This window comes from Urocitellus parryii, chromosome 12 (assembly GCF_045843805.1).
Source record: "Urocitellus parryii isolate mUroPar1 chromosome 12, mUroPar1.hap1, whole genome shotgun sequence".
Classification (NCBI taxonomy): Eukaryota; Metazoa; Chordata; class Mammalia; order Rodentia; family Sciuridae; genus Urocitellus; species Urocitellus parryii.
Window position 1 is genome coordinate 10,852,614 of NC_135542.1, and position 24,431 is coordinate 10,877,044.

At 43.4% G+C, this 24,431-nt stretch overlaps 1 protein-coding gene across 1 annotated transcript in view; it reads left to right on the plus strand.

The window, feature by feature from the left end:
- Aff3 (ALF transcription elongation factor 3) overlaps positions 1 to 24,431 on the plus strand; it is a 407,982-nt gene that overhangs the window by 299,602 nt on the left and 83,949 nt on the right. The window contains exon 11 of the mRNA XM_077792041.1: positions 20,293 to 20,333. Coding sequence (XP_077648167.1) covers positions 20,293 to 20,333 — 41 coding nt within the window. The remainder of the gene's footprint in view (positions 1 to 20,292; positions 20,334 to 24,431) is intronic.

Sequence of the window (24,431 nt, forward strand, 5' to 3'; positions counted from 1 at the left end):
GGCAATCAGAGGACACCCCAGGGAGGGAAGGCTGGCGGGGGCAGGGAGGGCCACCAGAGGCTTTGCATTTGTGACAGATCAGTTCCTTTATTTCTAGGTGTCTACACTAGGCAGTGAGACACCACAACACTGCACTCTTAGCAGTGAGTTAGGTAACAAATCCTACTCCTGATTTTGGTTTCTCATCTGTCTGAATAAAAGCAGATGATTTGGGGGCTGGGGTCGTGGCTCGGTGGTAGAGCTCTTGCCCGGCACCTGTGAGGCACTGGGATCGATTCTCAGCACCACATAAAAACTAATGAATAAAATAAAGGTTCATCAACAACTATAAAATACATATTTTTTTTAAAAAAATAGCAGATTGTTTCATCTCTTTGAAGCTCAGATAAGCATAGTAGGGATTAAATTCTGTCAAAAGCATAAATTATGTATGTTATATATTAGAAAAAAAAGATTCACAGACTATTGGATCTAGTAAACTTTTCTTAATTAGGAATAATTCTGGAGCCATCTCCAGGAAATATTTCCAATGAAAACCCAATTTTAAAACACATGCTTATACACTTTCTCTAAAACAGTCAGAAGCTTTTGACTATTGCTTTCCAATCTCCAGCCACTAATAATCTTGTGCTGTGAATATGAAAGTCAGGTCCTTGATTCTTGCTTATTTGATCCCTTCCTATTTTTTTGCAATGAAAGGAACTGACAGGATGAATTATTTGTCTGCAGTAATCCCTATCTCGTAATCAAGACCCCAGACGGTGGTTCTGTGTGTGTAGTTTAAGTTAATTCTTCAGCACTAATTCTATTAAGTTGTCCTACTTTGGCCTATAATTATTTCCTAGTCTAATCACAAAATTGTAATTCCCTACCTTTAAAAAAGACTAATGATATGGAGTGGGGTTTTTTTTCCTCTCTCTTTCTCCAAGACCAAAGTAAGATTTTCCCCTGAAATAATGCAGCCTGCATACTTATGCAGCACACATATGCACACTTCATTTCTCTGTCATCGAAAGATGACTAAATGCTTACCATAAGTGATTTTTCCAGGTGTAATCAGAATTTTTCCCCTACCCCAAAGTCTTTTGAAAACATACTGCTTACTTCCCTGCTCTGGTAAACATATATACAAAGGTCCTTAACCTTATCTTCCATGACTGCTGGTTGTCCTTGTGAATGTCGGTCCAGCTGACCTGTAATAGCCGCTGTAATAAAGAGATTCCCACAAGAGCTCCAAGCTGCTACACCTGTTTGTCTTCCTGCAGAGATCTGGGGACTCCTGGTGTGTTTGGATGCTCCCATCTGACGCTGCCTCTTCCCCCAGTGCCCAGTGCTCTTGGAGATAAAGCAGACTGGGAACTGAAGCCATGTGTGCTTGGAAATGTTTAAAGCTTACAAATTTTATTTCCTTAATAGTTATATTGTTTCTTGGATTTCTAATGAGCTAATTAATCAGTTGTAATAATGTGTGCTCTTCAAGTAATTACTCTGTGTCATTTAAATTGTCATGTTTACAGGTCTAGAGTTATTTATAGCATTTCTTTATTATCCTTTCGATGCATACAGATCGGTAATACTAGCCCATTTCATTCCTGGTACTTATCATTTATCTTCTTTTTTTCTTTTTCTGTTTTGGTCAGTCTTACTAGAGATTATCTATTTTTAAAATAGTTTTTTGTTGTTGTTTCATTGTTATTCTCTGTTTAGATAGATTTTTTTCAATGTTTAATTTCAATGATTAATTATCATTATTATTTCCCTCCTTCTGCCAGTCGATCCATTTCATTGGGAAAGTTTAGATTTTATTTGTGTGCATGTGTGTGGTGCTGGGGATTGAACACAGGGCCTCACATATGCTAGGCAAGGGCTCTACCAGTAAGCTATATCCCTAGCCCTGAAACTTTATGTTTTTTTTAACTTAATCTAATCTAAGCTTTGATTATTGATTTGAGATATCCTCTTTTATAATGTAAGCATTTAATGCTGCACATTTTACTCTCAACACCACTGTGGCTTTATCCCACCAATGTTGACATGTTGTGTTTTTATTGCCATTTAGTTCAATGAAACAACTTCTCTGATGCATGGATCATTTAGAAGTGTGTTATTCAATGTCCAGCTGTTTATAGAGAGCTGCTTTAATCTTACTTTTATTGATTTCTAGTTTGGTTCCATAGTGGTCAGAAAACATACACTATATGACTTCAATTCACAAACTTGTTGAAGCTTTTTTATGATTCAAATTTGGCTTATATCAGTATGTTTTATGGGCACTTAGAAGAATGTGAACTCAGCTATTGTTGGGTGGAATGCTCTGTAAATATTAATTGCATCCTATTTAATGTTGTTGAGTTTGATGTTATTGAGTTTCTATCTTTTTGTCTAGTTACTCTATCAATTGTTCAGAATAGTGTTGAAGTCTCTGGCTTTATTTGTGGATTTATTTCTCCTTTCCATCCTATCAGTTTTTGCTTTACGTATTTTCCATCTCTGTTAGTTGGTGCATATAAATATATAGGATTCCATATTTTGACAAATTGACTCTTTTATCATTATGTAGTGTTCCACCCTACCTCTCTGGCCATTTCTCTTTGCTCTTTGCTTTTTCTGGTTTCTGTATAGCTACTCCTTTTTATTTGTTTGTTTTTGTTTTTGTTTTAATGATTGCATAGTGCGATTTTTCCATTCTTTTACTTTCGATCTGCCTATATTTTTATACTTGAAGTGAGTTTCTTATAGACAGCATGTGGTTAAGTCATATTTTCCTCAACTCTGCCAATTTCTCTTTTAATTGGAGCATTTAGACCATTTACATTTAATGTAGTTATAGGTATGTTAAGGCTTAAGTCTGCTCCCCTCCCTTTTTTGGTATGTTCTTTGTTTTTTCATTTTTGCTGTTTTTCTGTGGGTTTCCTGAACATTTTGGGGAATATGATTTCATCTTCTCTGTAATGTTTATGTGTAATATCTCTTTGTGTCCTTATTTGGCGGCTTGTCTAGGTATCATATTATATAGACGTAACTTAGATCAGTACCTGGTGCTGTCGTTTCATGTTGGTCTCCCTCAATGTCCTGTAATTACCTCCATCTCAGGTTTTATAATAGCAGATACCATGAGATCTCGTTTTCTATCTTCTCGACTTTTTGAGTGAAAAACTTGACCCTTATTCTGTATCTTACTCCTCCTTATCTCTCTAGAGCATACCACGGATGACTGGCTTCCAACAGGATAGATGAATCTTTCCAATACGGCATCCACACCACTGCTTTGATCTCCCTACATCCTTTCCCCTCTGCCCCCTGAACAAAAGGACACTGTCCTGCTCCTCCCCAAAGGCCATCCCTTTTCCTCTTGCAATGTTATCTGGGGACCTGTTCTTGTGCTTTCTGACTTCCTACCTCTCCACCAGAACTGCTCCTCCGGAACCACCAGTGACCTCTATGGAGCCAAATGCATTGGGTTCTTCTCAGTCCCTACCCCTCTGGCTGCTTCTTCCCAGGATGCTTTGCTGGCTGCATGGTCTCTTCCCAGTGTTGAATGTTAAAGCCTTGTGATATTTATTCCCGACTTCTCTGTTTCTACTCTTTCTTGGTGATCTCACTCCTTCCCATGACCTTCAAATTTTATGTACTGGCAATTTTTAAAGTTATAGCCTCAGCTCAGAATTCTCTCCTGAACCTCAGACTTCCTTGGCTTTTCCACTGGAATGTCTCACAAGCGTTTCAAATCAGACAGAGCTTCTGGTCTTTGCCACCCCACTCTGTGCAGACACACAAATATGTTCCTCTTGAGATCATTCCTGTGTCTAAAACTGGCATGGCCGGATGCCCCAACAAGTCAAGCCTAGAAATCTAGGACCCATCCTTGATGACTCCCTGTTTCTCACTCTAACATTCATTTAATCCTTCAAACCTCTAAATGTAGCCTCCAAAATTAAATATTAGTTTACTCACCTCTTTCCATCCTGACTGGTCCAAACCAGTCTAATATAAACTACCATATTGCTGATCCCCACCCCCTATAATACAATCTTCCATCTCTTAAATGGGTTTCCCATTCCACCAGGGGTAAAACCCAGAGCTCATAGTGTGATCGACACTGCTCTGCATGGTCTGGCTTTGTCCCCTTCTTGTTGAACTCATTCATAGCACTTCAGCCCCCTGAACCTTCTATGGGCCCTTCAGCAAGCCAAGCTCAGGTGTGGCGGCCTCTACCAGCCTCTGCCTCCTCCGTTGTTGCCTAACGCCTACTCATCTTCAGTGTGATAGCTTCCTCAGCGAAATCTTGCCCTGATCTAAATTGACCGCTGGTTTGCCCTTCTCACCGTGACCTTGATCTTTATCCTAGCTGTCACATAATTTTAGTTATATACTGTATGCTTTTGTTTTTAAATATCTCTGTCTACCAACTAAAGTGGAAGTTTCCTGAGGGCAGAGAAGGCGCTTGGCACAGCAGAGACGCTATATGTTGACGGATGTGTGACTAAGGGTTGTGTTACATGGGGCATATTTTCTGTTGTCGGGAGTCCAGTATCAAGGATGACCTCTGCCATTTCTTTATTTCGTTTACTGAACACTCTGATGTTTTTTCTAATTAGTCCTACATAAACATCAAAATTGTTGATAGAAGGATGGGGTTGAGGCTTAGTGGTAGAGCGCTTGCTTAGCCTGGGTGAGGCACTGGGTTTAATTCTCAGCACTGGGAAGGAAGGAAGGGAGGGAGGGAGGAAGGAAGGAAGGGAGGGAGGGAGGGAAAGGAAAGGAAAGGTCCATTGATGACTAAAAACAATTTTTTTAAAAAAGTATTGACAGGGCTGGAGATGTGGCTCAAGTGGTAGCGCACTGACCTAGCATCCGTGAGGCACTGGGTTCTATTCTCAGCACCCCATAAAAATAAAATAAAGTTATTGTGTCCACCTAAAACTAAAAAATAAATATTTTTTAAAAAGTATTGACAGAATTAACAAAAATATAAGACCCAAGATCATAAGCCAGCTCTAAATGAATGCACAAACCGCCGAGAGAAAAGCATCTGTCCCACCACCAGGGCCTCCAGTGTCAGTAGCCACTTCTTTCACATGCCTGCGTCAAGCCATAGGGAGATTACACGTTTTGATAAGTTGTGTCAAATGGGAACCTCCAAAACCAAGAAAGCGGGTGTCCCTTCCAAGGACAGTGGAATTTTGGCTGTGGTCTCTACATCTGGGGCTGTGCCACTGTTTACTTGGAAAGTTTGCAGATTCGATTAAAATGGAAGGGTCATCTCCTGGCTGCCCCTACAGGTCTTACCCTTGATGGGCTTCTAATTGGAAGTAACCCAAAAGAGTGGAGAACAAGTGTCCCTCCTTGGACAAATGAAGAGCCTGTGAATCATGGAGCAGATTTGTTGGATCCCTTCTTATGTTGGCCATTCCCAAGGCCGATGGTTCTGTAGAAGAATGGAAAGGAATTAGAAGGCTTAGGACAAAATGATTCCTGAAGTCATTTGGCCTTAAAGGGAATTTTTAATGGGGATTTGGAAGGGAGAGAGGAATTGGACTGCGTGGCTTGCCTTTGGGTAGAAACCATGAGCTCTGCCTCTCTGGTGAAGGAAGGCTTGGGAGGTGAGACAGAGAGTATCTAGATGGAAGGGTTATGGCTGAGACCTGAGGAAAGGAGCGCATGATGAACACTTTCAGCCAGCAGCAGTGGAGACAGTGTCAATGGCAGACAGCGTTTCCGAGGTGACAAATCCATAGCTCGGGAGAGGAAGGGAACAGGGATCCAAATTGAACGGCTCTCCACATGCCTACAGCTTCTTGGTAATTACATTACCCGCACATACTGGGCAGTCTTTTCATTTTAATTATATAAATGCATTTTTCTCTTTTAAATGAGCGTGGTTTATCCGCTTAGACTGACTATTTTAATTTTGCAGGCAACGATCTTTGGATATAATCTGTAGAGGGAAATTTCCCTGTTGGCCTAATTTACTTCTTGCACAATGAAAGAAAGTTACCTTTTAATCCCCAATCAATATTTGTAGAGCACGCAATTAATTTAATAGATAGCTAGGTCATTAACATAAATCTGCAAGCTAAAGAGCCAATTATTTTCTTATTTATAATGCATAGAGTAATAATCACGTTTGTCAGGGAAAAATCTAAAGTCTTGCTGCATCGAGATGTCAAGATTGTAGGTGAGGCTGCTCTGAGCCCAGAATTGCAGTTCTTACTCCATTTTGTAGCTTTTGGTTTATGATGCTGTGGACCAAGAAATGTGCCCTCGATTCTCGGCTCTTTACCCCAGAGGTCATATCAGTTTGGGGTGTGCTAGCACATTAAAAGCAATCACCAGGGCTGGGGCTGGGGCTCAGTGGCAGAGCACTTGCCTAGCATGTGTGAGGCACAGTGTTCCATTCTCAGCACCACATATAAATAAATAAAAAATAAAGGTCCATCAACAACTAAAAAAAATATTTTTTTTATAAAAAGCCATTACCAACTATAAAGGGACCTCTTTGTTGATCCCTTGTTCCTTTTTAATATGACAAATGCATAACAAAAAGCAGAATTTTTTAAAAAGAACCTCTGATACCATTGATGGTGCATGTCCATCATTGACCAAATGAATCCGCTGAATGAAATGCAGACATGGAATAAAAACGCAGGAGGTGTATGCGCCCAGCTCTACTTCCTTAGGTGCATTTTTCTTCTCAGGATCAGCTTGGTTGATGCTGAAGTTCTTGGCCTGTGAAAATTTATTACCCCCAGAGTCAATCTGCATTCAGGCAGCCAAGTCTGAATAAATAGAGTCATTGTGCTTGTCTGGGATTTGTGGCCAGAGTTCATCCAGTCAGCGTGACATTCACATCCCAGGAGATTCATCAAAGCCAACACCCTGGTATGTGCTCTTGAATCCTGCCAAAATTGTGTAGAATTATATAAACAGGAGTTGAAGCAATAATCAGGACCAGGTTTGGGGGGCAAGGCTCCAAAATCAAGTTTCTCCTCCATGAAAAATGAACTGTATTGTTATTTGTAGCCAAACAAGAGCTAGACAGGTTTTAACATAAATCATTCTGAGAATAGTCTTAAATACCTAGTAAGCATCCAACATCCATGCAAGATGGCTGGCTGGTTGGTCTGGATGAATTACACATTAGTAATATTTGTTACAATAATTTAACCACAAAATACATACGTAAATTTTCAATGCCTGGAAGTGCCTTGCCTTAAAGGGCTATGCAGACATGTATATAAGATCTATACTAGTCCTAATAGCGACATAAGGGGGAAAGTTGTTTAAGCTTGCTTTTATTTTTAGTCTTGAATTGATTAACCTGAGCTAAATTACCCAATTTGATCACATTGACGAACTGGTTTCTTTTTTAATATGGAAATAAAACAACAACTATAGTGGAAGGCTACAGCTTATCAGGTCATTGTTGTATCTATGTATGAAGTAACCATAAATAAAATTTTACTGTCACTGGAAGCAGATGAAAATATCCTTTATTATATCATGCTACTGTGTACAAACATTTGCAAAAAGCACAAGCATCTTGTGGCTACACAGGAAAAAACAAATCCATAATTGCTTTTTTTTCTTTTTCATGTTAATCAACTGCAATTTCCAAAATGGAAATGGTCAGCCAACTTAAATGTCACCAAGACAGAGAGAGGCACAAAAGCCTCCAATGCTATTTGCTAAAATTTTTTTTAAGCTATCTTCTTCGGGATCCAATTGATATTTATGCCAGTTGAGTTGCTGTGTAGCCCACCTGGGCCATGGGATGTACCTAATTTCAATCCAAGGACCCTCAGTGGAAATCTGCAAAATGAGAAAAATCATATGAACATTTTAAAAGATGATCCATTAAATTTGGGCAAACATAAAACACACACACAAAAAATGGGGAATAGTGGCCTTTGTTGCAGAATTCATAGAAGGAGCTACATTTTTTAAACAAAGCCAAGTTCTTGTTATGGGCAGATATCAACACCACCTGCCCAGACTCTCCATTGAGGGAGCAGGCCAAGGGCTCCACAGGGACATGATGGGCTCATGCCTCCCCTGCACAGCTTCCGGCAGGGCTGCTGGTTGGCAGAGGAAGGGGATTCTGCCTCCAGAGCACACTTCTGTTCAGCTCAGAGGAGTGGCCCTTTTGTCCCACGACTTCAATGTGTTTTGTCCTTCAGTAGCTTATTTGGAATTGTCACAGTTCATGAGTAGTGGCTCCTTGGAATACATGGTATCACTCCTCCCCAGGCTAGGGTGGTGTCAGGCAGTAAAGAATTGACCTACACTTGTCCAGGTGTTTGGTACAGATTACCATTGGAAAGCTTCATTTTGATTCTCCCAAATCTTCTCCAAGTGGAGCTGGTTATCTCATGAATATAGCCTTTCTCAGGAGACTCTCTCGGCCTGTTACTTCCACATAAGAAAAATATATACATTATCTTTGCTCATCCGGGCCCTTGGTACTTCTTAGTTCTATCCCAATCACATCTGCAGCCTACAGGCTGTGCTGAGTGAAACAAGACCATCTTTAAGAAGCAGATCAGACAGGGGCTGAAATGTCAGGCCACCAGATATTGTCATCTCCAGGGTGCGGGTTAGCCAGAACATCTCTCTTGGAGGTCTGATTGAGCAGTCGATCTCCAGGTACCTCTCCCTTCAACCTTGACTTCCAAGTCCAGAGCAGTTCACAGAAAGTTGTGCGATTGTGATGCATTCCGTGCAAAACTCTCTCCCAACCTGCAAAACTGTGTTTCACTTGAGAGAAAGAAATTCTCACCGCAGCAACATGCTCAAAATTGCTCCTGCATTCTCTTTTATGACTGGTTTGCAAATGAAGAGAATCTTTCCTAGCCATTACAAACCTATTTTTACCTTCAAATATTACTATTTTGTCTGAGGAAAGAAAAGGTTTCCATAAAATATAAAGCCAGACTTAGATTTGGGTTCTGCAAGCACAGGTTGTATTTAAAAAAAAAAAAAAAAAAAAAAAAAAAGACAAAACCACCAAAGCATTTCCGTCACTTTCCTCTGGTCTTTGTACAAAAACAAAGTCACACCTGTGTTCCGCAATGTAGGCCCTAGTTACCTTCATCGTCATCCACCATCCACCAAGACCAGTGGGAAGTGACGGGGATGTCATCACACTGAGGGAGCAAAAGGACTTTAAAAAAATCCAAAAGGCATTTGTCAAACAGAACCAAGTGGGGAATGAGTAACCCTGATATCACCTGTAGGACCAGAGACGAATCCAAAATTGATCTCCTAAAAGCAGATAGTAGAATAGTGGACACCAGAACCCGGCAGGAGGGGACGTAAGGTGGGGAGATGGAGAAGAGATGACCAGCAGATGCAGGTGCAGCTGAACAGGAGGAGTGACTTCTCATGTTCTAGAACACAGCAGGATAGCTAGGAGAGACAACACTTAATGGCCTATTTCAAAATTGCTAAGAGAGAAGATTTTTCAGTGGTCCCAACACTAAGACGTAGTAAATGTTTGAAGCAGTAGAAATCCTTGTTGCCTGATCTCATCATTGTACATTGTACACACGTGTTGAACTATCACACTGTACCCCACAAATTGTGCACAGTTATTACATCAATCAGATTTTCTAAATATCTCCTAAGATGAGAGTCCCTAATGGACCATCATCATTTGGCCTTGCTCAAGGTCTGAGCTGCATTAAAATTGCCCTGCAAGATGCTTCAGATGATCAAAGTCTGAATGAGCAGACCACAGAGCCATGGTGGAGCCTGCAGGACTGAGCAGAGCCTGAATAACTAGCTACCCAGGCTGGCTGAGAAGCTACTGCCATCATCCCAAGGCCCAGTCACTGCGTTAAATCCTGCTAAGACTGGAACTGTTGGAAAAGACCTGTCAGGAGATTCTTTTTTTTTAATACCTTTATTTACTTATTTATTTATTTATATATGATACTAAGGATCAAACCCAGGGCCTCACACCTGCCAGGCAAGTGCTCTACCACTGAGCCCCAGCACCAGCCCCCATCAGGCAATGCTTAATAGAACTTGGCACTTATTACCTGTGATTTGCTTTTCATTTCTTTAACTAAAAGTATACATCAGAGACTTCTAGGACATAGACTTGTCCATTCCAGTGAGACCTGGAGGCCAGAGGGCCGTCCAGAAGGTAAATCAGCACCTGACTTTGACAGGCAGCCCAGCATCATCATCCAAGCCCCAAATTTAACCTTGACTCCTAAGAACTGGGAATTGAGATGCGCACAATGCTTTAGAGTGTCTCCTGGAAGCTCAGCGGGCAGTAGGTATGGCGGCCACTCTCGCATGTGTGCTGTCACTTTGAAGATATCGACGTATGGACAAGCACACGTGTGTGGTGCTGTCTGTTAGCACCCACCCTGTGTCCCACAGTCCTCTGCTGCTGCGACTGGCAGGACTCAGAATGCGGCTGGGCCCCTTGGCTTCCCACCCACAGCCACAGGTGCACAGTGAGGCAGAGGCGTGGCCGGGCTCCCGTGGAGGCCCTCCCTGGTGGGATTCCATTCCCAACTGGCTTTTGCTCTCAAGAGAACAGATGAAAAGTCTGTCTGCATGTGGTGACAAGTTTTAGTCCCTTCTCTTCTCAGGTGGTTGATCTTTCCTGGTTATTTGATGGGATTTCTAAGGGGAGAGGTTTAAGACAATTGCATTTCTTTTTTATTACCTTATTTTTTTGGTGCATGTTATTTATACAGAGTAGCAGGTTTCTTTCACTGTGGCATAGGTACACACGCACATGATATAATCTGATCGATTTCACTCCCCAGTATCTCCCCTCCTCCCTCCCCTGGACCCTTCCCCTACACCAGTGCCCCCTTCTGCTTTCATGAGATCCCCTTCCTTCCTTCCTTCCTTCCTTCCTTCCTTCCTTCCTTCCTTCCTTCCTTCCTTCCTTCCTTCCCTCTAGCTTCCACATATAAGAAAAAAAAACATATGTCTCTTTGTCTACGAATGGCTTATTTTACCTAACATGATGCTCTCCATTTTTCTGCAACTGGCATGATTTTGTTATGTCTGCCTAGGACCCCATTGTGTGCATTACCACACTGCGAGCCACCAGGGCCATTCGGAGATAGTTTGTTTTCCTGTTTGCTGGAACATGCTGTGAGATTTAGACCGGATCACATATCTTTACTGGTGAGGGCTTTACCTCTTGCTTGCTGTTCTTGTTCAAGTTCAGACTTGCATTTATTAATTGATCTCACTGCCTAATATCCTTCCACATCTACGATCACATTTTAAGTTTCATTAGCTTCACTTTTATGCCACTGGTTTTCATTTGAGTCTAGTCAATGGGTCTCTTATGCTTCCATTCATTGTGGTTCAACCCATTTAGTAGCATTTGCAAAACAGAGGAAAAATCTTACTCCTCTTTGGTTTTGTTTTTTTTTTCCTCAGTAATTATAGGTATTTTGCATCTTCAGATACCTAGAAATGCTGTCTAGGAAGCATTTTGTTCAATAGTCTTTGACCTCATCCTGTTTTCTACAGGAGCCAGGCAGTCAGGGATGACAATATCACTTATCATCTAAACAACAACTTTTTTTTGATGGTACTGGAGATTGAACCCAGGAGCACTTAAACACTGAGCCACATCCCCACTCCTTTTTATCTTGGACAGGGTCTTGCTAAGTTGCTGAGGCTGGCTTTGAACTTGCACTTCTCCTGCCTCAGCCTCCCAAGCCTCTGGGATTACAGGTGTGCACCACTGCACCCTAAAATAAGAACATTTTTGAGGGTAAATGGGGTTAAAAAAACAGATAAGAGTCAGAAACAGGTGGGGGAAATCTGGCTTTTTTGGGTGCCCTGGGCTAGCTATATAGTTGCTCTCATAAAGACTGCTCTCTGCAAACATTAGTAGCTGTTTATACAAACCATATTGAGTAAGAACACAATGAGAAGGCAGAATTTCAGGCTCTGAAGAACTTGTCAATAAAGAAAGAAACCAGATGAACGGGGTCAGCAGGGGGCAGCTCACTTAGGTTCTTGGTGACTTCATAAGTCAAGCCAACACTTGCACAATTTTCTGGCTCTTTCCAACTGCTCCTCCCTCTATTTACATTCAGCCAATACTGTGAGAGCCAGTCCACCCTTTTATTAAGCATTCCTTGAACTCTCAGCATTCTCTACTCTTTTTCCTGTGAACTGAGTCTGTGATGTAGGTTAGCACTGGTCCTGGCCGGGGGGGGGGGGGGGGTAGAAGACCTGTCATCTGCTTTGGAAAGATTTTGGTCCCAAGTTCCTAATAAGATCGCTGAAGGGAGAGATCCTAGTTCATGCTTCCTCCACCAGAGAGAGCTTCTTCCCCATGCTGACACTGCAGGATGAGGATAACAAAAACTATTATTTGCCACTATCTCCCATCTATAGGTTGATTGGTTGGAATATAGTTTTTTTTTCCATAACTTATATTCTTTCTCTGTTTTACCTTCATTAAAAACTCACCTCTGAAGAAATCTTGACCAGCTCCACGCATTGTTTAAATCTGTTGATGGCTACTAGGAATCTGATAATTTATTGACCACTTAATATACCCTATGGGGAAGACTGCTTAGGGCTTCGAGTTGCCTAAGGAGCATTATCTCATAAGTTGACTCCTGTCACCAACTCATGTGGTCACCTTATCCGAGGTCAGATTGTCAGTGAAGATGTTAACATGGCTGATCTTCTGAGAGGGGTCGACAGAGGCATCCTTGCTTTTGTTGAGCATCGCCAGGACCTGCTCCCTCACTGGGGATACTACCTGTGACATCACTTTGCCATCCTCTGTCCCGACGCCTGTGCCTCTGCTAGGCCTTGGAGGCGATTTCCACTACAGTCAGGAGAAAGAGAGAGTGTAGGGACAATTTGAACAGGTGACCCAGGGGCTGTCCCCGGCCCACCATAACTCACATCAGACTCCTCTCAAAGTGCCTGGGAGATGTCAGGCATTGAGGACCCAGAAAACAATGTCCCCAGGTGTGATGCTCTGACATGCTGAGCTCCTCGAATAAAAAGAGGCCCAGAAGCCTGAGAATCCAGGGCTCCATGCATGACCTTCCCTGGGTTCCTCCCCTAGTGCAGGGAGCGGCTGTCTTTGAAGTTCTCTTATCTGACAGAAGGAACTTCTCCCAAAAGAAATGCAACGGTCCCATCACCTGGTTATTGAAGAGGTGCCAAAAAACACACGCTGGAGTTGGGCCTGGTGGTGCAAGCCTGTAATCCCAGCAGCTCAGGAGGCCGAGGCAGGAGGATTGGAAGTTCCAAGCCAGCCTCAGCAACTTAGCAAGACCCTATACCTCAAAATAAAGAAAATAAAAAGGGCTAGGGATGTGGCTCAGTGGTTAAGTGCCCCTGGGTTCAATCCCTGGTACAAAAACACAAAACCTCTAAGCAAAAAATAAAAACAACAACAAAAAAAAAACATACATTGGAGAAAAGACAGTCTCTTTCACAAATGGTGCTGGGAAAACTGGATTTCCATGTGTAGAAGAATGAAACTAGATCCCCGGTCTCCCCACACAAAAGTCAACTCGAGATGGATCAAAGATCTGGGCATAAGACCAGGAACTCTGCAACTGTTAGAAGGAAACACGGGGGAAGCCCTCCAACACAGAGGCACAGGCAACAGTTTCCGCCCTAGGACTCCTAGAGCTTGGGAATCAATGAGAGGGCCATCCCGGGTGGCCCACGGTCTATGACTGGCAACGTTTTGACTTGAAGATGGTTGGAGAGCTCTGTGCACAGAGGAGAAACTGGACTTCAGATTTTGAACGTTAATCTTTTCCCAGACTGATTCTCTATGGTCCCATCCTCTCTCAGGATGCTGGACAGCACAGTGGCATGAGTCACGGCTCCTATGCAGTCACTAGGGGACACACCCAGGACTCTAGGACTCTTCAGTACCCTGTACCACTAAGCAACCATGGTCTTTAGGTCAGGTATATGAAATCCATGGTTTTGGGGGTGGTGGTACTGGGGATTGAGCTCAGGGGCATGTGACCACTGAGCCACATCCCCAGCCCTATTTTATTTGTATTTAGAGAGAGAGAGAGAGAGTCTCAGTGAGTTGCTTAGCACCTCGCTGACTTTGAACTCGAGATCCTCCTGCCTCAGCCTCCCGGAGTCCCTCATGTGCCACTGTGCCCAGCTGAAAGGCACTTTTGACTTAGGTATTTTCAACTTCAGACATAACCCCAAGGTCAGTTGAGGAGCACCCGGAAGTTGAATGGGGCCCAGGGGCACCATCCCATCACAGGTGAACCAGGATTCAAATCACCACTGCAGAGGTTCTCTCGACAATCCTTCATTGTCAAGAATGAGCCTGGGACTGTCGATAGTAAAAGTGGAAGTTCCCCCACATCTGCCACTGGTAAAAAGACACATTCCAACCAGTGGAAGCCTAGCTCTTTTAGAGCAGTCACGAAACGTGGCTCCAGAAACTTCAAACCATTTTATCATTTTTATGTTTTTTTTTTTTTTTTTTTTTTTTTTACTTAGATGGGCCTTTAATAGCTTTAATCTCCTGTTTCCAGCTACCTCCTCTCCCTCGGCACTGAATATCCCATTGGCAGTTTGAACTTTACAATTCAAAAGTCACTCCACTGTGCCCCCTGCTCCAGTTCTACTAGGCCTACCCAGCTCCATTAGCAACCTCCATCTGTACCAGGAGCTCCAGCCAGAAAGCTGGGGTCCATTCCTGATGCCTCCCCCAGCCTGCCACGTCCCATCAGTGACCAGTTCCCTCCACGAAACCTGCATAAGGTAACAGGAACTCTCTCCATCTTCAACTCTATCATGTAGATCGATCTCTTGCCCAGATCACTGCCACAACCTCAGACTTGGCCATTCCCCACAAAGAAGCCAGAGTGGTATTTGAAAAATGTAAGCCATATCATCTCACTCCCTACATTTTTTAATGATCGAGTCATAGGAAGTTACATAGGATATACAAGCCTGCTTTACCCAGCTCCCCCCATCCTAAACCCTTTCATGACTCCTAGTGTCCTGTTGATAGTATCCACTCTCCTGCATTGGACCTCCAAAAGTCCTGAAAACTGTCCCCACAGCTTGCTGAGCGGCACCACAGTGACCTCACACAATTCTACAGCTGAGCCAGGGTCTCCTAATACTGCTTCCAGCTTCTGCTAACCAGAACCCTTCCTTTTTCACCCACCTCCATTTCTCTAGTCCCAGTAACCCTTTTTAGCTTCCAGACTTTATGTGCAGTATGACCAGGACTTTGTCTGTTTGGGCTGTCACCATCAAGCCCACTGCCTGCACACAGTAGGTAGTTCAGACTGAATTTTATAGCTGTCCAGGTGTTAGTTCTATTTCCATCAGGAAAGAAGTCAGGCCAGGCGCAGTGGCACACTTCTGTAATCCCAGCAGCTAGGGAGGCTGAGGCAAGAGGATGACGAGTTCAAAGCCAGCCTCAGCAATTTAGCAAGGCCTTAAGCAACTCAGCCAGATCCTGTCTCTAAATTAAAAACCCAAAAGAGGGTTGTGGAAGCGGTTCAGTGTTCAAGCCTCTAGGTTCAATCCCCCGTACTAAAAAGAAAGAAGTCAGATCACTCTGGAAAGTCTCTGAATTTCATCCTCTTTCTTTGTTTTCCTCCCCACTCCAATATCCATGAACTTGTACTGTGCTCAACCCAGTTCCAACAAGGCCATTTAATTTCCTCTTTGATTTGCCTTCCGTAACAGATTGTGACTTGTAATTCATTGAGCACACATGGAATCCTGAATATCTACTGATTACGTCCCCGAGCACCAAACTCATGGTAATAAGGACAGAGAAAAGATGTCATCTGTTGAGGAGAGCCTAGAAAATGACTGTTTTTGGCGGAAAACTTGTTTTATCTCATAGACTTGATCTTCACAGTCATTCATGAATGAGTAATGAACTCGGGGTAGATCATGAAGCATTCTCTTAACCCTCTCAACCACATTTGCTGAGGACTGAATAAAAAGAAAGTTACAAGAAGAGATGATGAAAGATCTCAAAAGAAAAAATACGGTTGCTGTAACATACAACTCTTGAAGGCATGAAATTGGGCAATTCATCTAGTTTACAATCAGTAGTTTTTCTGGCTTTAATCAGGAGTCACCTAAGTAATTTTCTTCTTGGCTTTTTAATTTCAATGTTTATTTCTTATATTATTTTCCAACAGTAAATAAAAATTGAGGGCCATAGCTGAAGGTTCTTTTTTAACGAGAAGGAGCAGAAAAAAAGATCTTGGCTTTGGTATGTAGCATACAGTTTTAATCTAATGTTAGCAGCTTTGTTTTCTCCTCTCAAGGAATGGTTTAAAACATTTTACGTATGCTCATCTCCTTTCTTAATGGGTGATGAGCTGTCCTCAGTAAAGTTTTTAATGGTGTAGAATAACTGGCAATTAAGTAGCACACTCAAAATAGGGCATTAAAAATAGCGATGCTGGCAATCGATGTCGCTAAGTACCACCGCGTTGAGACAGATGAGAGGGGAGAAACTCCCAGAAGTCAGTGCTCAGTGACTGGTGGGAGGCCAGGTCTCCACGCCCAGAAGGACCTGCTGGTCCCAGCAGGCATCATGCAAGTCTGCTAAAGGAAAGCAGCCCTTGCTGCAGGCTTCCAGCCCAGCTTGTGTTCCACAGTGGCCAACATGGGTCCTGCAGAGTTGTTCCCAGCTGTTAGCACCACCTCCAGGTGGTGCATTGATTCATAGGCGCCTCCAGAGGTGGTGGGGTGCAGAGTTTCTTCTTTTTTGTTTGGTTTGCTTTTGCTTTTTCAATCACTTTCTAACAGGTGCACATCAACATGAGGTACTTCCCTAACCTAAAAGTCAGTGGGGCGAGTTTTAGGAGGAGGAGCAGACGGTCAAAAACTTGCCAGCCCTGGTCTATTTCCGTGGCTAGGGGAACATTCAGGGACCTTAAGATTTCTCTTCTTCCAAGAATAGCCCACCTCCTGTGCCTCCGGCAGAGATAATGTTAAGAGATCCTGCTAATAATACATTCCACCTTTCTTTGGGGGAGTTGGAATACTTCTTGTGTATTCAGCCCAGCAGTCAGAAGTAGAGAGTTAAGTTCTATTTTTTTTGTTGTTGTTGTTTTTCTTTTTTTTTTCTTTTTTTCCAAGCATTCCAGCCCAAAGTGAAAGCTGTCTTGCTGAGCAAGAAGACAGCCCTTTAGGGGCTGGGATTGTGTGCCGCTCAGCGGTAGAGCACTCGCCTGGCACAGGCGGGACCTGGGTCCGATCCTCAGCACCACATAAAAATAAAGGCATTGTGTTGTGTCCATCTACACCTTAAAAATAAATATTTAAAAAAGAAGGAGAAGTAGAGAGCCCTTTAGCAGACAACCCTGCAAACAGTGATGACTGCCTGTCATCTGCTGGGTGCTTTCAGGGCCCTTGCTGCTGTGCTGGCCTTGGGGGAGCTCAGGCCAGGAGTTGGAGCGAGGCAGGAATAGGGTCCTCTGAGATGGTGTACCCAGCTCCTTGGCTTCTCCTTTCTCTCTCTCCCTGGCCTCAGGTGTCCTCATCAAGATCTGGGCACGACTCCATTACTTCAAAGTCATGCTGTGACCCTGGCATGCCAGGACACGGGGGCCTTAGTTGATTGGGTTCAAGGGAACCCATTGATCCTTCCATTGTCCAGAGTAGTGTGGACATTGCCTGGTGGGCTCCTGCATCCCACCAGAGAAGGAAAAGGCAGACTGCAGTCACGGGTGGGCTGAGTCACTGGTGGTGAGGCCACGCTCAAGACCCGTGATAAATGAGTGGTGAGACCTGTCGACTCAACCCCCAGGCCACACGTTTGCTGTTCCTCTTAATTTCTTCTCAGTTCCTTTGGACAGTCCACAAAGCTCAAGCTTCCTGTGCCTTCCTTTCTGAACTTTCTTGTGTTCCCGATTTGCTGTAGACCCCTTTGTCTTTTTTTTTTCTTCTTTTTCTGTACTAGAGGTTGAGCCCAGGGGCGCTTTACCACGGAGCTACAAAACCCAGCTCTTTTTGTTTGTTTGATTTTTAAGCAGTTTCTCTCTAAATTACTAAGGCTGGCCTTGCATTTGCAATCCTCCAGCCTCAGCTTCCCAAGTTGACCCGATTGCAAACCCCTTTGTCATTTTTAAGGGGCCAGTTCTTCAGTGTAGACGGCACCTTCCTGTTCTTCATAGGCCTGTGGCATCCCTGGCCCCAGACACTAAATGATCCCCCTCTTGAAAGTAGCATTCTCAGTTCTGGACACCCCAGGGTTGAGTAAGGGGTGCCCCAGTGGAGACCCAGCGGTGGAGGCTGGGCAGCCCCTTCCTCTCCCATCTAGCCCAGTGTTATCCATCTCTCTTCTCCCCCATCTAAAAGTCTGCTCAGGTCTCAGTGGGACCGATTCCCTGGTGGATTCAGGTATCTAATGAGTGCCCTCTGAGTACCTGCTAACTGTTCCAGGCACTGTTTGAGGAGCTGCATGTCCCACGGTGACTAGTTTCCACGCCTATCTGCCCTTTCCCGACCCTACTCCACCTTAATCTTTTATTTTCTTGCTGTGTCAGAAGTGTGTCCACGTCACCCTTCAACCTTTACCCTGATGTCCTGCCCAGGGATCGAGCTTCTCCAAGACAATGGCCCTTTCTATGTTTGTTTGTATCCCTCCTGGAGCTCAGTATGGTCATCTCCACATAGGAATTCAGCAAATGCTCCACTAGTGGACTGATCCAAGGACATGGAGCTACCACCCAGGATATGCTTGTTTATGCAACAGGAAGAAGGATTCTGCCACATCGTTCTTCTAATCTAAAGAGTCTGTCTGTCTTGTCTGCTCTCTGACTGTGATGGGGGAGCAGCTTGCGCTGTATCGGGTGTCCCTGGTAACCAGTGACCTGGACATGTGTGCCAGGTAAGGTGGAATGGCCTGTGTGCTCGCTCCTGACCACCTGTGCACCCCGAGGAGGCCTCAGCCTTTGGGCCATTGCTTAAATGGCCTCCTAATTGTGGGTTTTTGACCCACTTCTTTCCTTGCCCTGGTAGTGCCCTGAGGTGGAAGACGAATGAATGAGAACTAGAGTCGGCAAGAAGAAAAAGAAAGGGCACACACAACTGGGAGCGTGTCTCGATAGAGAAATAGAAGTCTTTCTTATTATTTTATTTGTTTACTTGGAAAATTTCAACACACACACACACATACATCCTATCACTTTAATAAATGAAAAATAAAAAATAATACATTTTCTGTATAAAATGGAAATTGTATATCTTTCACATAAAAAAAATAGCCAGGAAACTATCATGCTAAGTGAAATAAGCCAATCCCAAAAACCCAAAGGATGAATGAATGTTCTCCCTGATATGGGGATGCTGACTCACGATAAGGAAGGGCAGGAATAGAAGCTCATTGGATTACACCAAGGGGAATGAAGGAAAGGGACGGGGGCAGGGAGTAGGAAAGACAATGGAATGAATCAGAACTTTCCTAGTTCATCTATGAATACACAACCAGCGTAACTCCACATCATGTGCAACCACAAGAATGGGAAGTTGTACTCCATGTATGTATAACATGTCAAAATATACCCTACTGTCGTGTAGATCTAGATTTTTTTTTTAATAAACTGAAAAAAAAGGAGATTTAAAAAGTAGCCAGAATAACATACTGACTCCACAGTGGGTTCATCACCTGAGTCCAACAGCTATCTACCTGGGGCCATCTTGCTTCATGAATATGCCACCAATTTCCCCTCCTCCCACCATATTGTTTTACAGCAGATCCCAACATCATATCCTATTATTGATAAGTACTTTGGTGTAAATCTCTAAAAAAAAAAAGATCTTTCAAAATTTGTCATAATATCATTACCATATCTGAAAAAATATTAGTAATTTTTTTAGATTTCCAGTCAGCCTTCCATGTTTACAACTGGAGAGATGTTTTCAATAGATCGGAAAAATGAGTCAAAAGTTACACCTACTTTGGGAAAAATGCTACAGCTCAAACAGAGCTTTTTTTCTTACAGGGAAGGGGAATAAAGCAATGGGGAAATGGCTTCCGGGAGTAAGAACAAAATAGTTCTGCTCTTTGCCAGGTCAGGTGTCTGGCGCCTCCCCAAGCTCGCCCCCTGGTGGCAGGTGCGCATTGCCAAGGCCTCCGTTAACGCTTCAGGAATGTTCCTTTCGTAACAGGACAGGGCTTTCTAAGTAGTTTAAAATTTGGCCACATGACAAAAAAAAATGTGTGTAACAGAGGTTTTTTTAAGTGTTGATCAAGCACATAATTTAAAAGTCAGAATATTAAATAAACATCTCTGCCCTTTCTTCCAGCAGGCAACCCAGAGAACAGCTCTCCGCGCTCTGCCTGACAGGTACATTTTGTCATTTTTATGAACTATAAATTGCTTTATGAAACATCGAGCCCTATTTATTGTGGCATATAATTCATAATCGGATTTTGTCCCTAAAGTATCTGTGAACTGGGATGTTAAACATTTTGCATGCCACGATCTGTCATGCATGTGTGGAGTTTATTACTGCAAAAATCGCCTTGTTGTATTTCACATAAAGTATGAAGAATCCCTCATTGTGCAATGAAACGAGAGAGGAAAACTTAGGGGGGAAGACCTGAATGGCGCTGTAAATCCTGAACTTTGGAATTGGTTGGGATCCGAGCTCATTTTTCAGCAATAAGTACTTCATGTATCGTGCGATGTTTTCTCCACTCTTTCCATATCATCTCACAGGGAGGAATCTGTCTCTGGATGAGTCTTTCTTAAAGGACTTTGTGCACCCACCGTTCATGGTCCTGCACACCAGACTTCTCTCTCCCTGCCGCCTCTTGTTTCTCCTGACCTTTGTTATTGAATGAGATGCATATAGATCTCATCAAAAGACACAAACTGCGGTTGACATCCTGGTTTGCCTAACAGGCTGCAAAGAGGTAGTCAAACAGGAATATGTAAATTGCTTTCTAGATTAAGACCAGCCTCTTGGGGAGTTTGGTTTTGGTTTTGTTGTTTCGATTCCTAAGGGGCGTGTGTGTGTGTGTGTGTGTGTGTGTGTGTGTGTGTGTGGTGAAGATCAGGCCACTGTGTCTCCACAAGGGAAGTACATGCAGTGCTAGACACAGTGGGAGGAGGTGTCCCCTCCCCCCCCCACCTCAGCATTGTCCAGAGAGCCTTCACCCCCCGCCCCTTCCTTCGGAGCTCCTTTTATGTGGAATGAGCAATCATTGACTGTGGGAGTCGGGTCAGCTCAGTGCCTCTTCACGGTAAAACCTGTCACTTAGAAGAACCACCTGGTGCACATGGGTGAGAGCTTTTCTTTCCTCCCCGGCGGCAGGCTGAACCTGAGCGTGTTTATTTCCGGTGAAAAGCTTTCCCCATGACAACCACACCAGCCCGCCGGTTCCAAGAATGACAGGCACATGGTCTTCTGGAATTGCTTTGGGGATTTTTCACAAAAGCTGATGACGGAGCCTTGGAGTCTGTGGGTAGGGAGGAAGAGAGACACTGGATCAAAACTCATTTAGGGAAAGACACAAGAATTCTTTTCCTAGACATATGTCTTGTGTCCTTTTGACTTCTCTTTGTAAGTAAGCAATTCCTTCCACGAAATTCACTGGGAAGCAAGGCAAAGCCCCCCCGTTTATGATGTGGTGTCATTGCTAACAAGCACGAGGTTTCTTTTGGGGAGGCAATAAAAAATGTTGAAAGATTAGATTTTTCACAACCCCATTAATATACTAAAAAAATTGAATTTCACCCTCTAGATAAGTGAAATTTACACTCAAAATGCCATTATGAACAGGGCTCTAGGGTCAATAGCCAGGCTCACACCTGTAATCCCCATGGCTCCAGAGGCTGAGGTAGGAGGATCGCAAGTTCAAAGCCAGCCTCCACAACTTAGCAAGGCCTGAGCAACTTGGCAAGATTGTGTCTCAAAAGAAAAAAAAAAAAAAAAGAAGAAGAAGAAGAAGGAGCTGGGGTTGTGGCTCAGTGGTTAAGCACCCCTGGATTCTATCCCTGGTACCAAAAAAAAAAAAAAATGCCATTTTGAACTTTAGTAGAAGAAACCAAAAATTATTTTACGAAAATAAAGATACGGTTGCAAATATAAAGACGGTTTCTCAGAAGCTAGGACTGATATATTCAAAAGCCTTCCTAAATGATACATGACTTCATGGTGGGTAGGAAATGTGCGTGTGTTTTAATGATGAGCAACGTATTCCCTTTGAGTTTTTCTGAGATTCTCATTTGAACCTCTTGCCAAGCCCATCACCTGCACAGAAGCAGAGACTCCACGGTCACTACTCTTCTCAATTTCTCTAACTTCACATATAATCAGGTAGATTTTCGCTGCCATCCAGCAGTTTTTCTGTACAGAATTGGGGAGCGTGGCTCATTTCAGATGAATTGGCTTTGCCTGCTCTTCTAATCCTGCAGCTGGGCGAGGCTGTCTTCTCTGTGTTTATTCTGTGTTTTCTGCTAATCCGGGGCTGTGGAAGTAACTTCCATCGCAGATAGCATTTGTAGTCATTTGAAGAAACAATTCAAACTCTTTCTCAAAATAATAACTCAAAAACACCTATTGAATTAATTGGATTCATATTTTCTAGTTCTTTAAATAAAGAACATTAATTTAACAAGTAACAGATGTCATTTTCTGCCATGTTACTTACTCTTTCAAATAAACCAGTATTTTCTGGAAAGCGGATCAGTGTGACCCGGGGTCAGGCCCCTGTGTGACTTGCCCCATATTCTGCCTGCCAGAGGAACCCCATTGAAGGAGCAGAACTGAGTCAAGGCCCCCCAGGCCTGGGATTCCCGGGCCCTCCTGTCTCGGGCTGCTTAGAGCTGGTATTCACCTATGGTGTGTTCATTTACATAAGCTCTTCTGGTTTCCTTAAATATTATTGTTTTCAGCCTATTATCACCTCTTTCTTAAAATTCCGTAAAGATTTGGCCGTCCTTTTATATTTATCCTTGAAAAAGAAAGCACTTTTCAGACCTCACACTGTGTTTTGTGAGTCCTGTGATTCTAGGATCCCGCAGGAAAGCCCATGATTGGCTCTTGCCAGGCCACCAAGGGTTCCTCGTCCACCCCAGAGCCTGAGGGTCCTGCACATCTGCTCCATTCACCCTCAACCTTGACTCCCCGTGAACACAGGGGTGTTTACACAAGGTGTTACAAGATGTGCATCTTGGGAATGAACTAGGATTTGGTCAACTGGGTGGACGGAGGCTGGGAGCTGGGCTTGTGGGAAGGCAGCTATAGCCTTCCCGTCGGGGGACCTGGCCCACCGTAGACAGCTGCAGGGAAGGGAAAGAGTTGCATCTCCCATTCCCTCCTTCAGGGCTGATGAGACTGTCATCCCTCTGGGGTTAGAGAATGTGCAGATGTCCTCTGAAAGCTGATAGTGTCTATCTTTTCATTCCTCCAAAGATTCTTGGTTGATTTTTGTAAAAAGACTTTCTAGCACACGTCCGATATCTGGTAGTTCAGACTGTGTGCTTTCTTAAATTATATTTATTTTTTAACTGATAGATAAAATCATGAAAATGCTAGGTATATATGGAGTGCTTTGTGATATGTCAATACGCACATACGTTGTGATGTTTAAATCAAGCTAAGCATATCTACTCAAACATGTGTCATTTATTGATGTTGAAAACATTCAAGATCCTTCCACTTTTTTTGAAGTATGCAGTACATTATTGTTTCTGAGGTCACCCTTCTGTGCAGTACTTTTTCCTTATACCCCCCTTGATCAATAATAGACTGTATGGATTAAAGTTCAGAAAGCCTTATAATCAATAATCAATATATACTCTCAAAAATTTAAACTGTGATATTTCTGTTATCTAAAATTTAAAGCCATCTATGTTTAAACCACCCCCTCCCCCCAAAAAAAATCCTTTTTGCCTTATTTGGTTTTTTGCTTGAGGAGTGGGATTAATTGATGGTCAGTCAAAATAGCCAAAGTACATTGCAGGTTGAAGCTGGATCTCAACAAAAAAGCCAAGGATGGGCTTCAGCCCCGCTGGCCTGGGTGCCCACCCTGCAGTCACAGAATCAGTTATGTGAGGGTGCGACGGGAAGGGTTTTGTTCTTTTCTACTCCTGACTATTGATTGTTTTTTCATCTGTTTTATATTTTTGAGAGTCAACTGGCCTACCAGAGACCCACCAATGCCCCCACATAATGACCTCAGCAGATGTCCTGGGCAGGGCAAGGTGACCAAATTTTTGATGTAATACACAAGCCAATTACAAGAGCATCTCCGTTTGCTAAGGGACACTCTCCCTCTTGCCTATTCACCCTGTATAACCTCTAAAGCATTTCCTTCTTACGGCTGATGGTATTTGATGCTGGGAGGGAGAGGCAGGGAAAGAGAGATGAATGGTGTGAGGTTCATTTATAAAGGTGTGTCTTTGGCATGGACACTGCACCCCACAAGCTGCCGC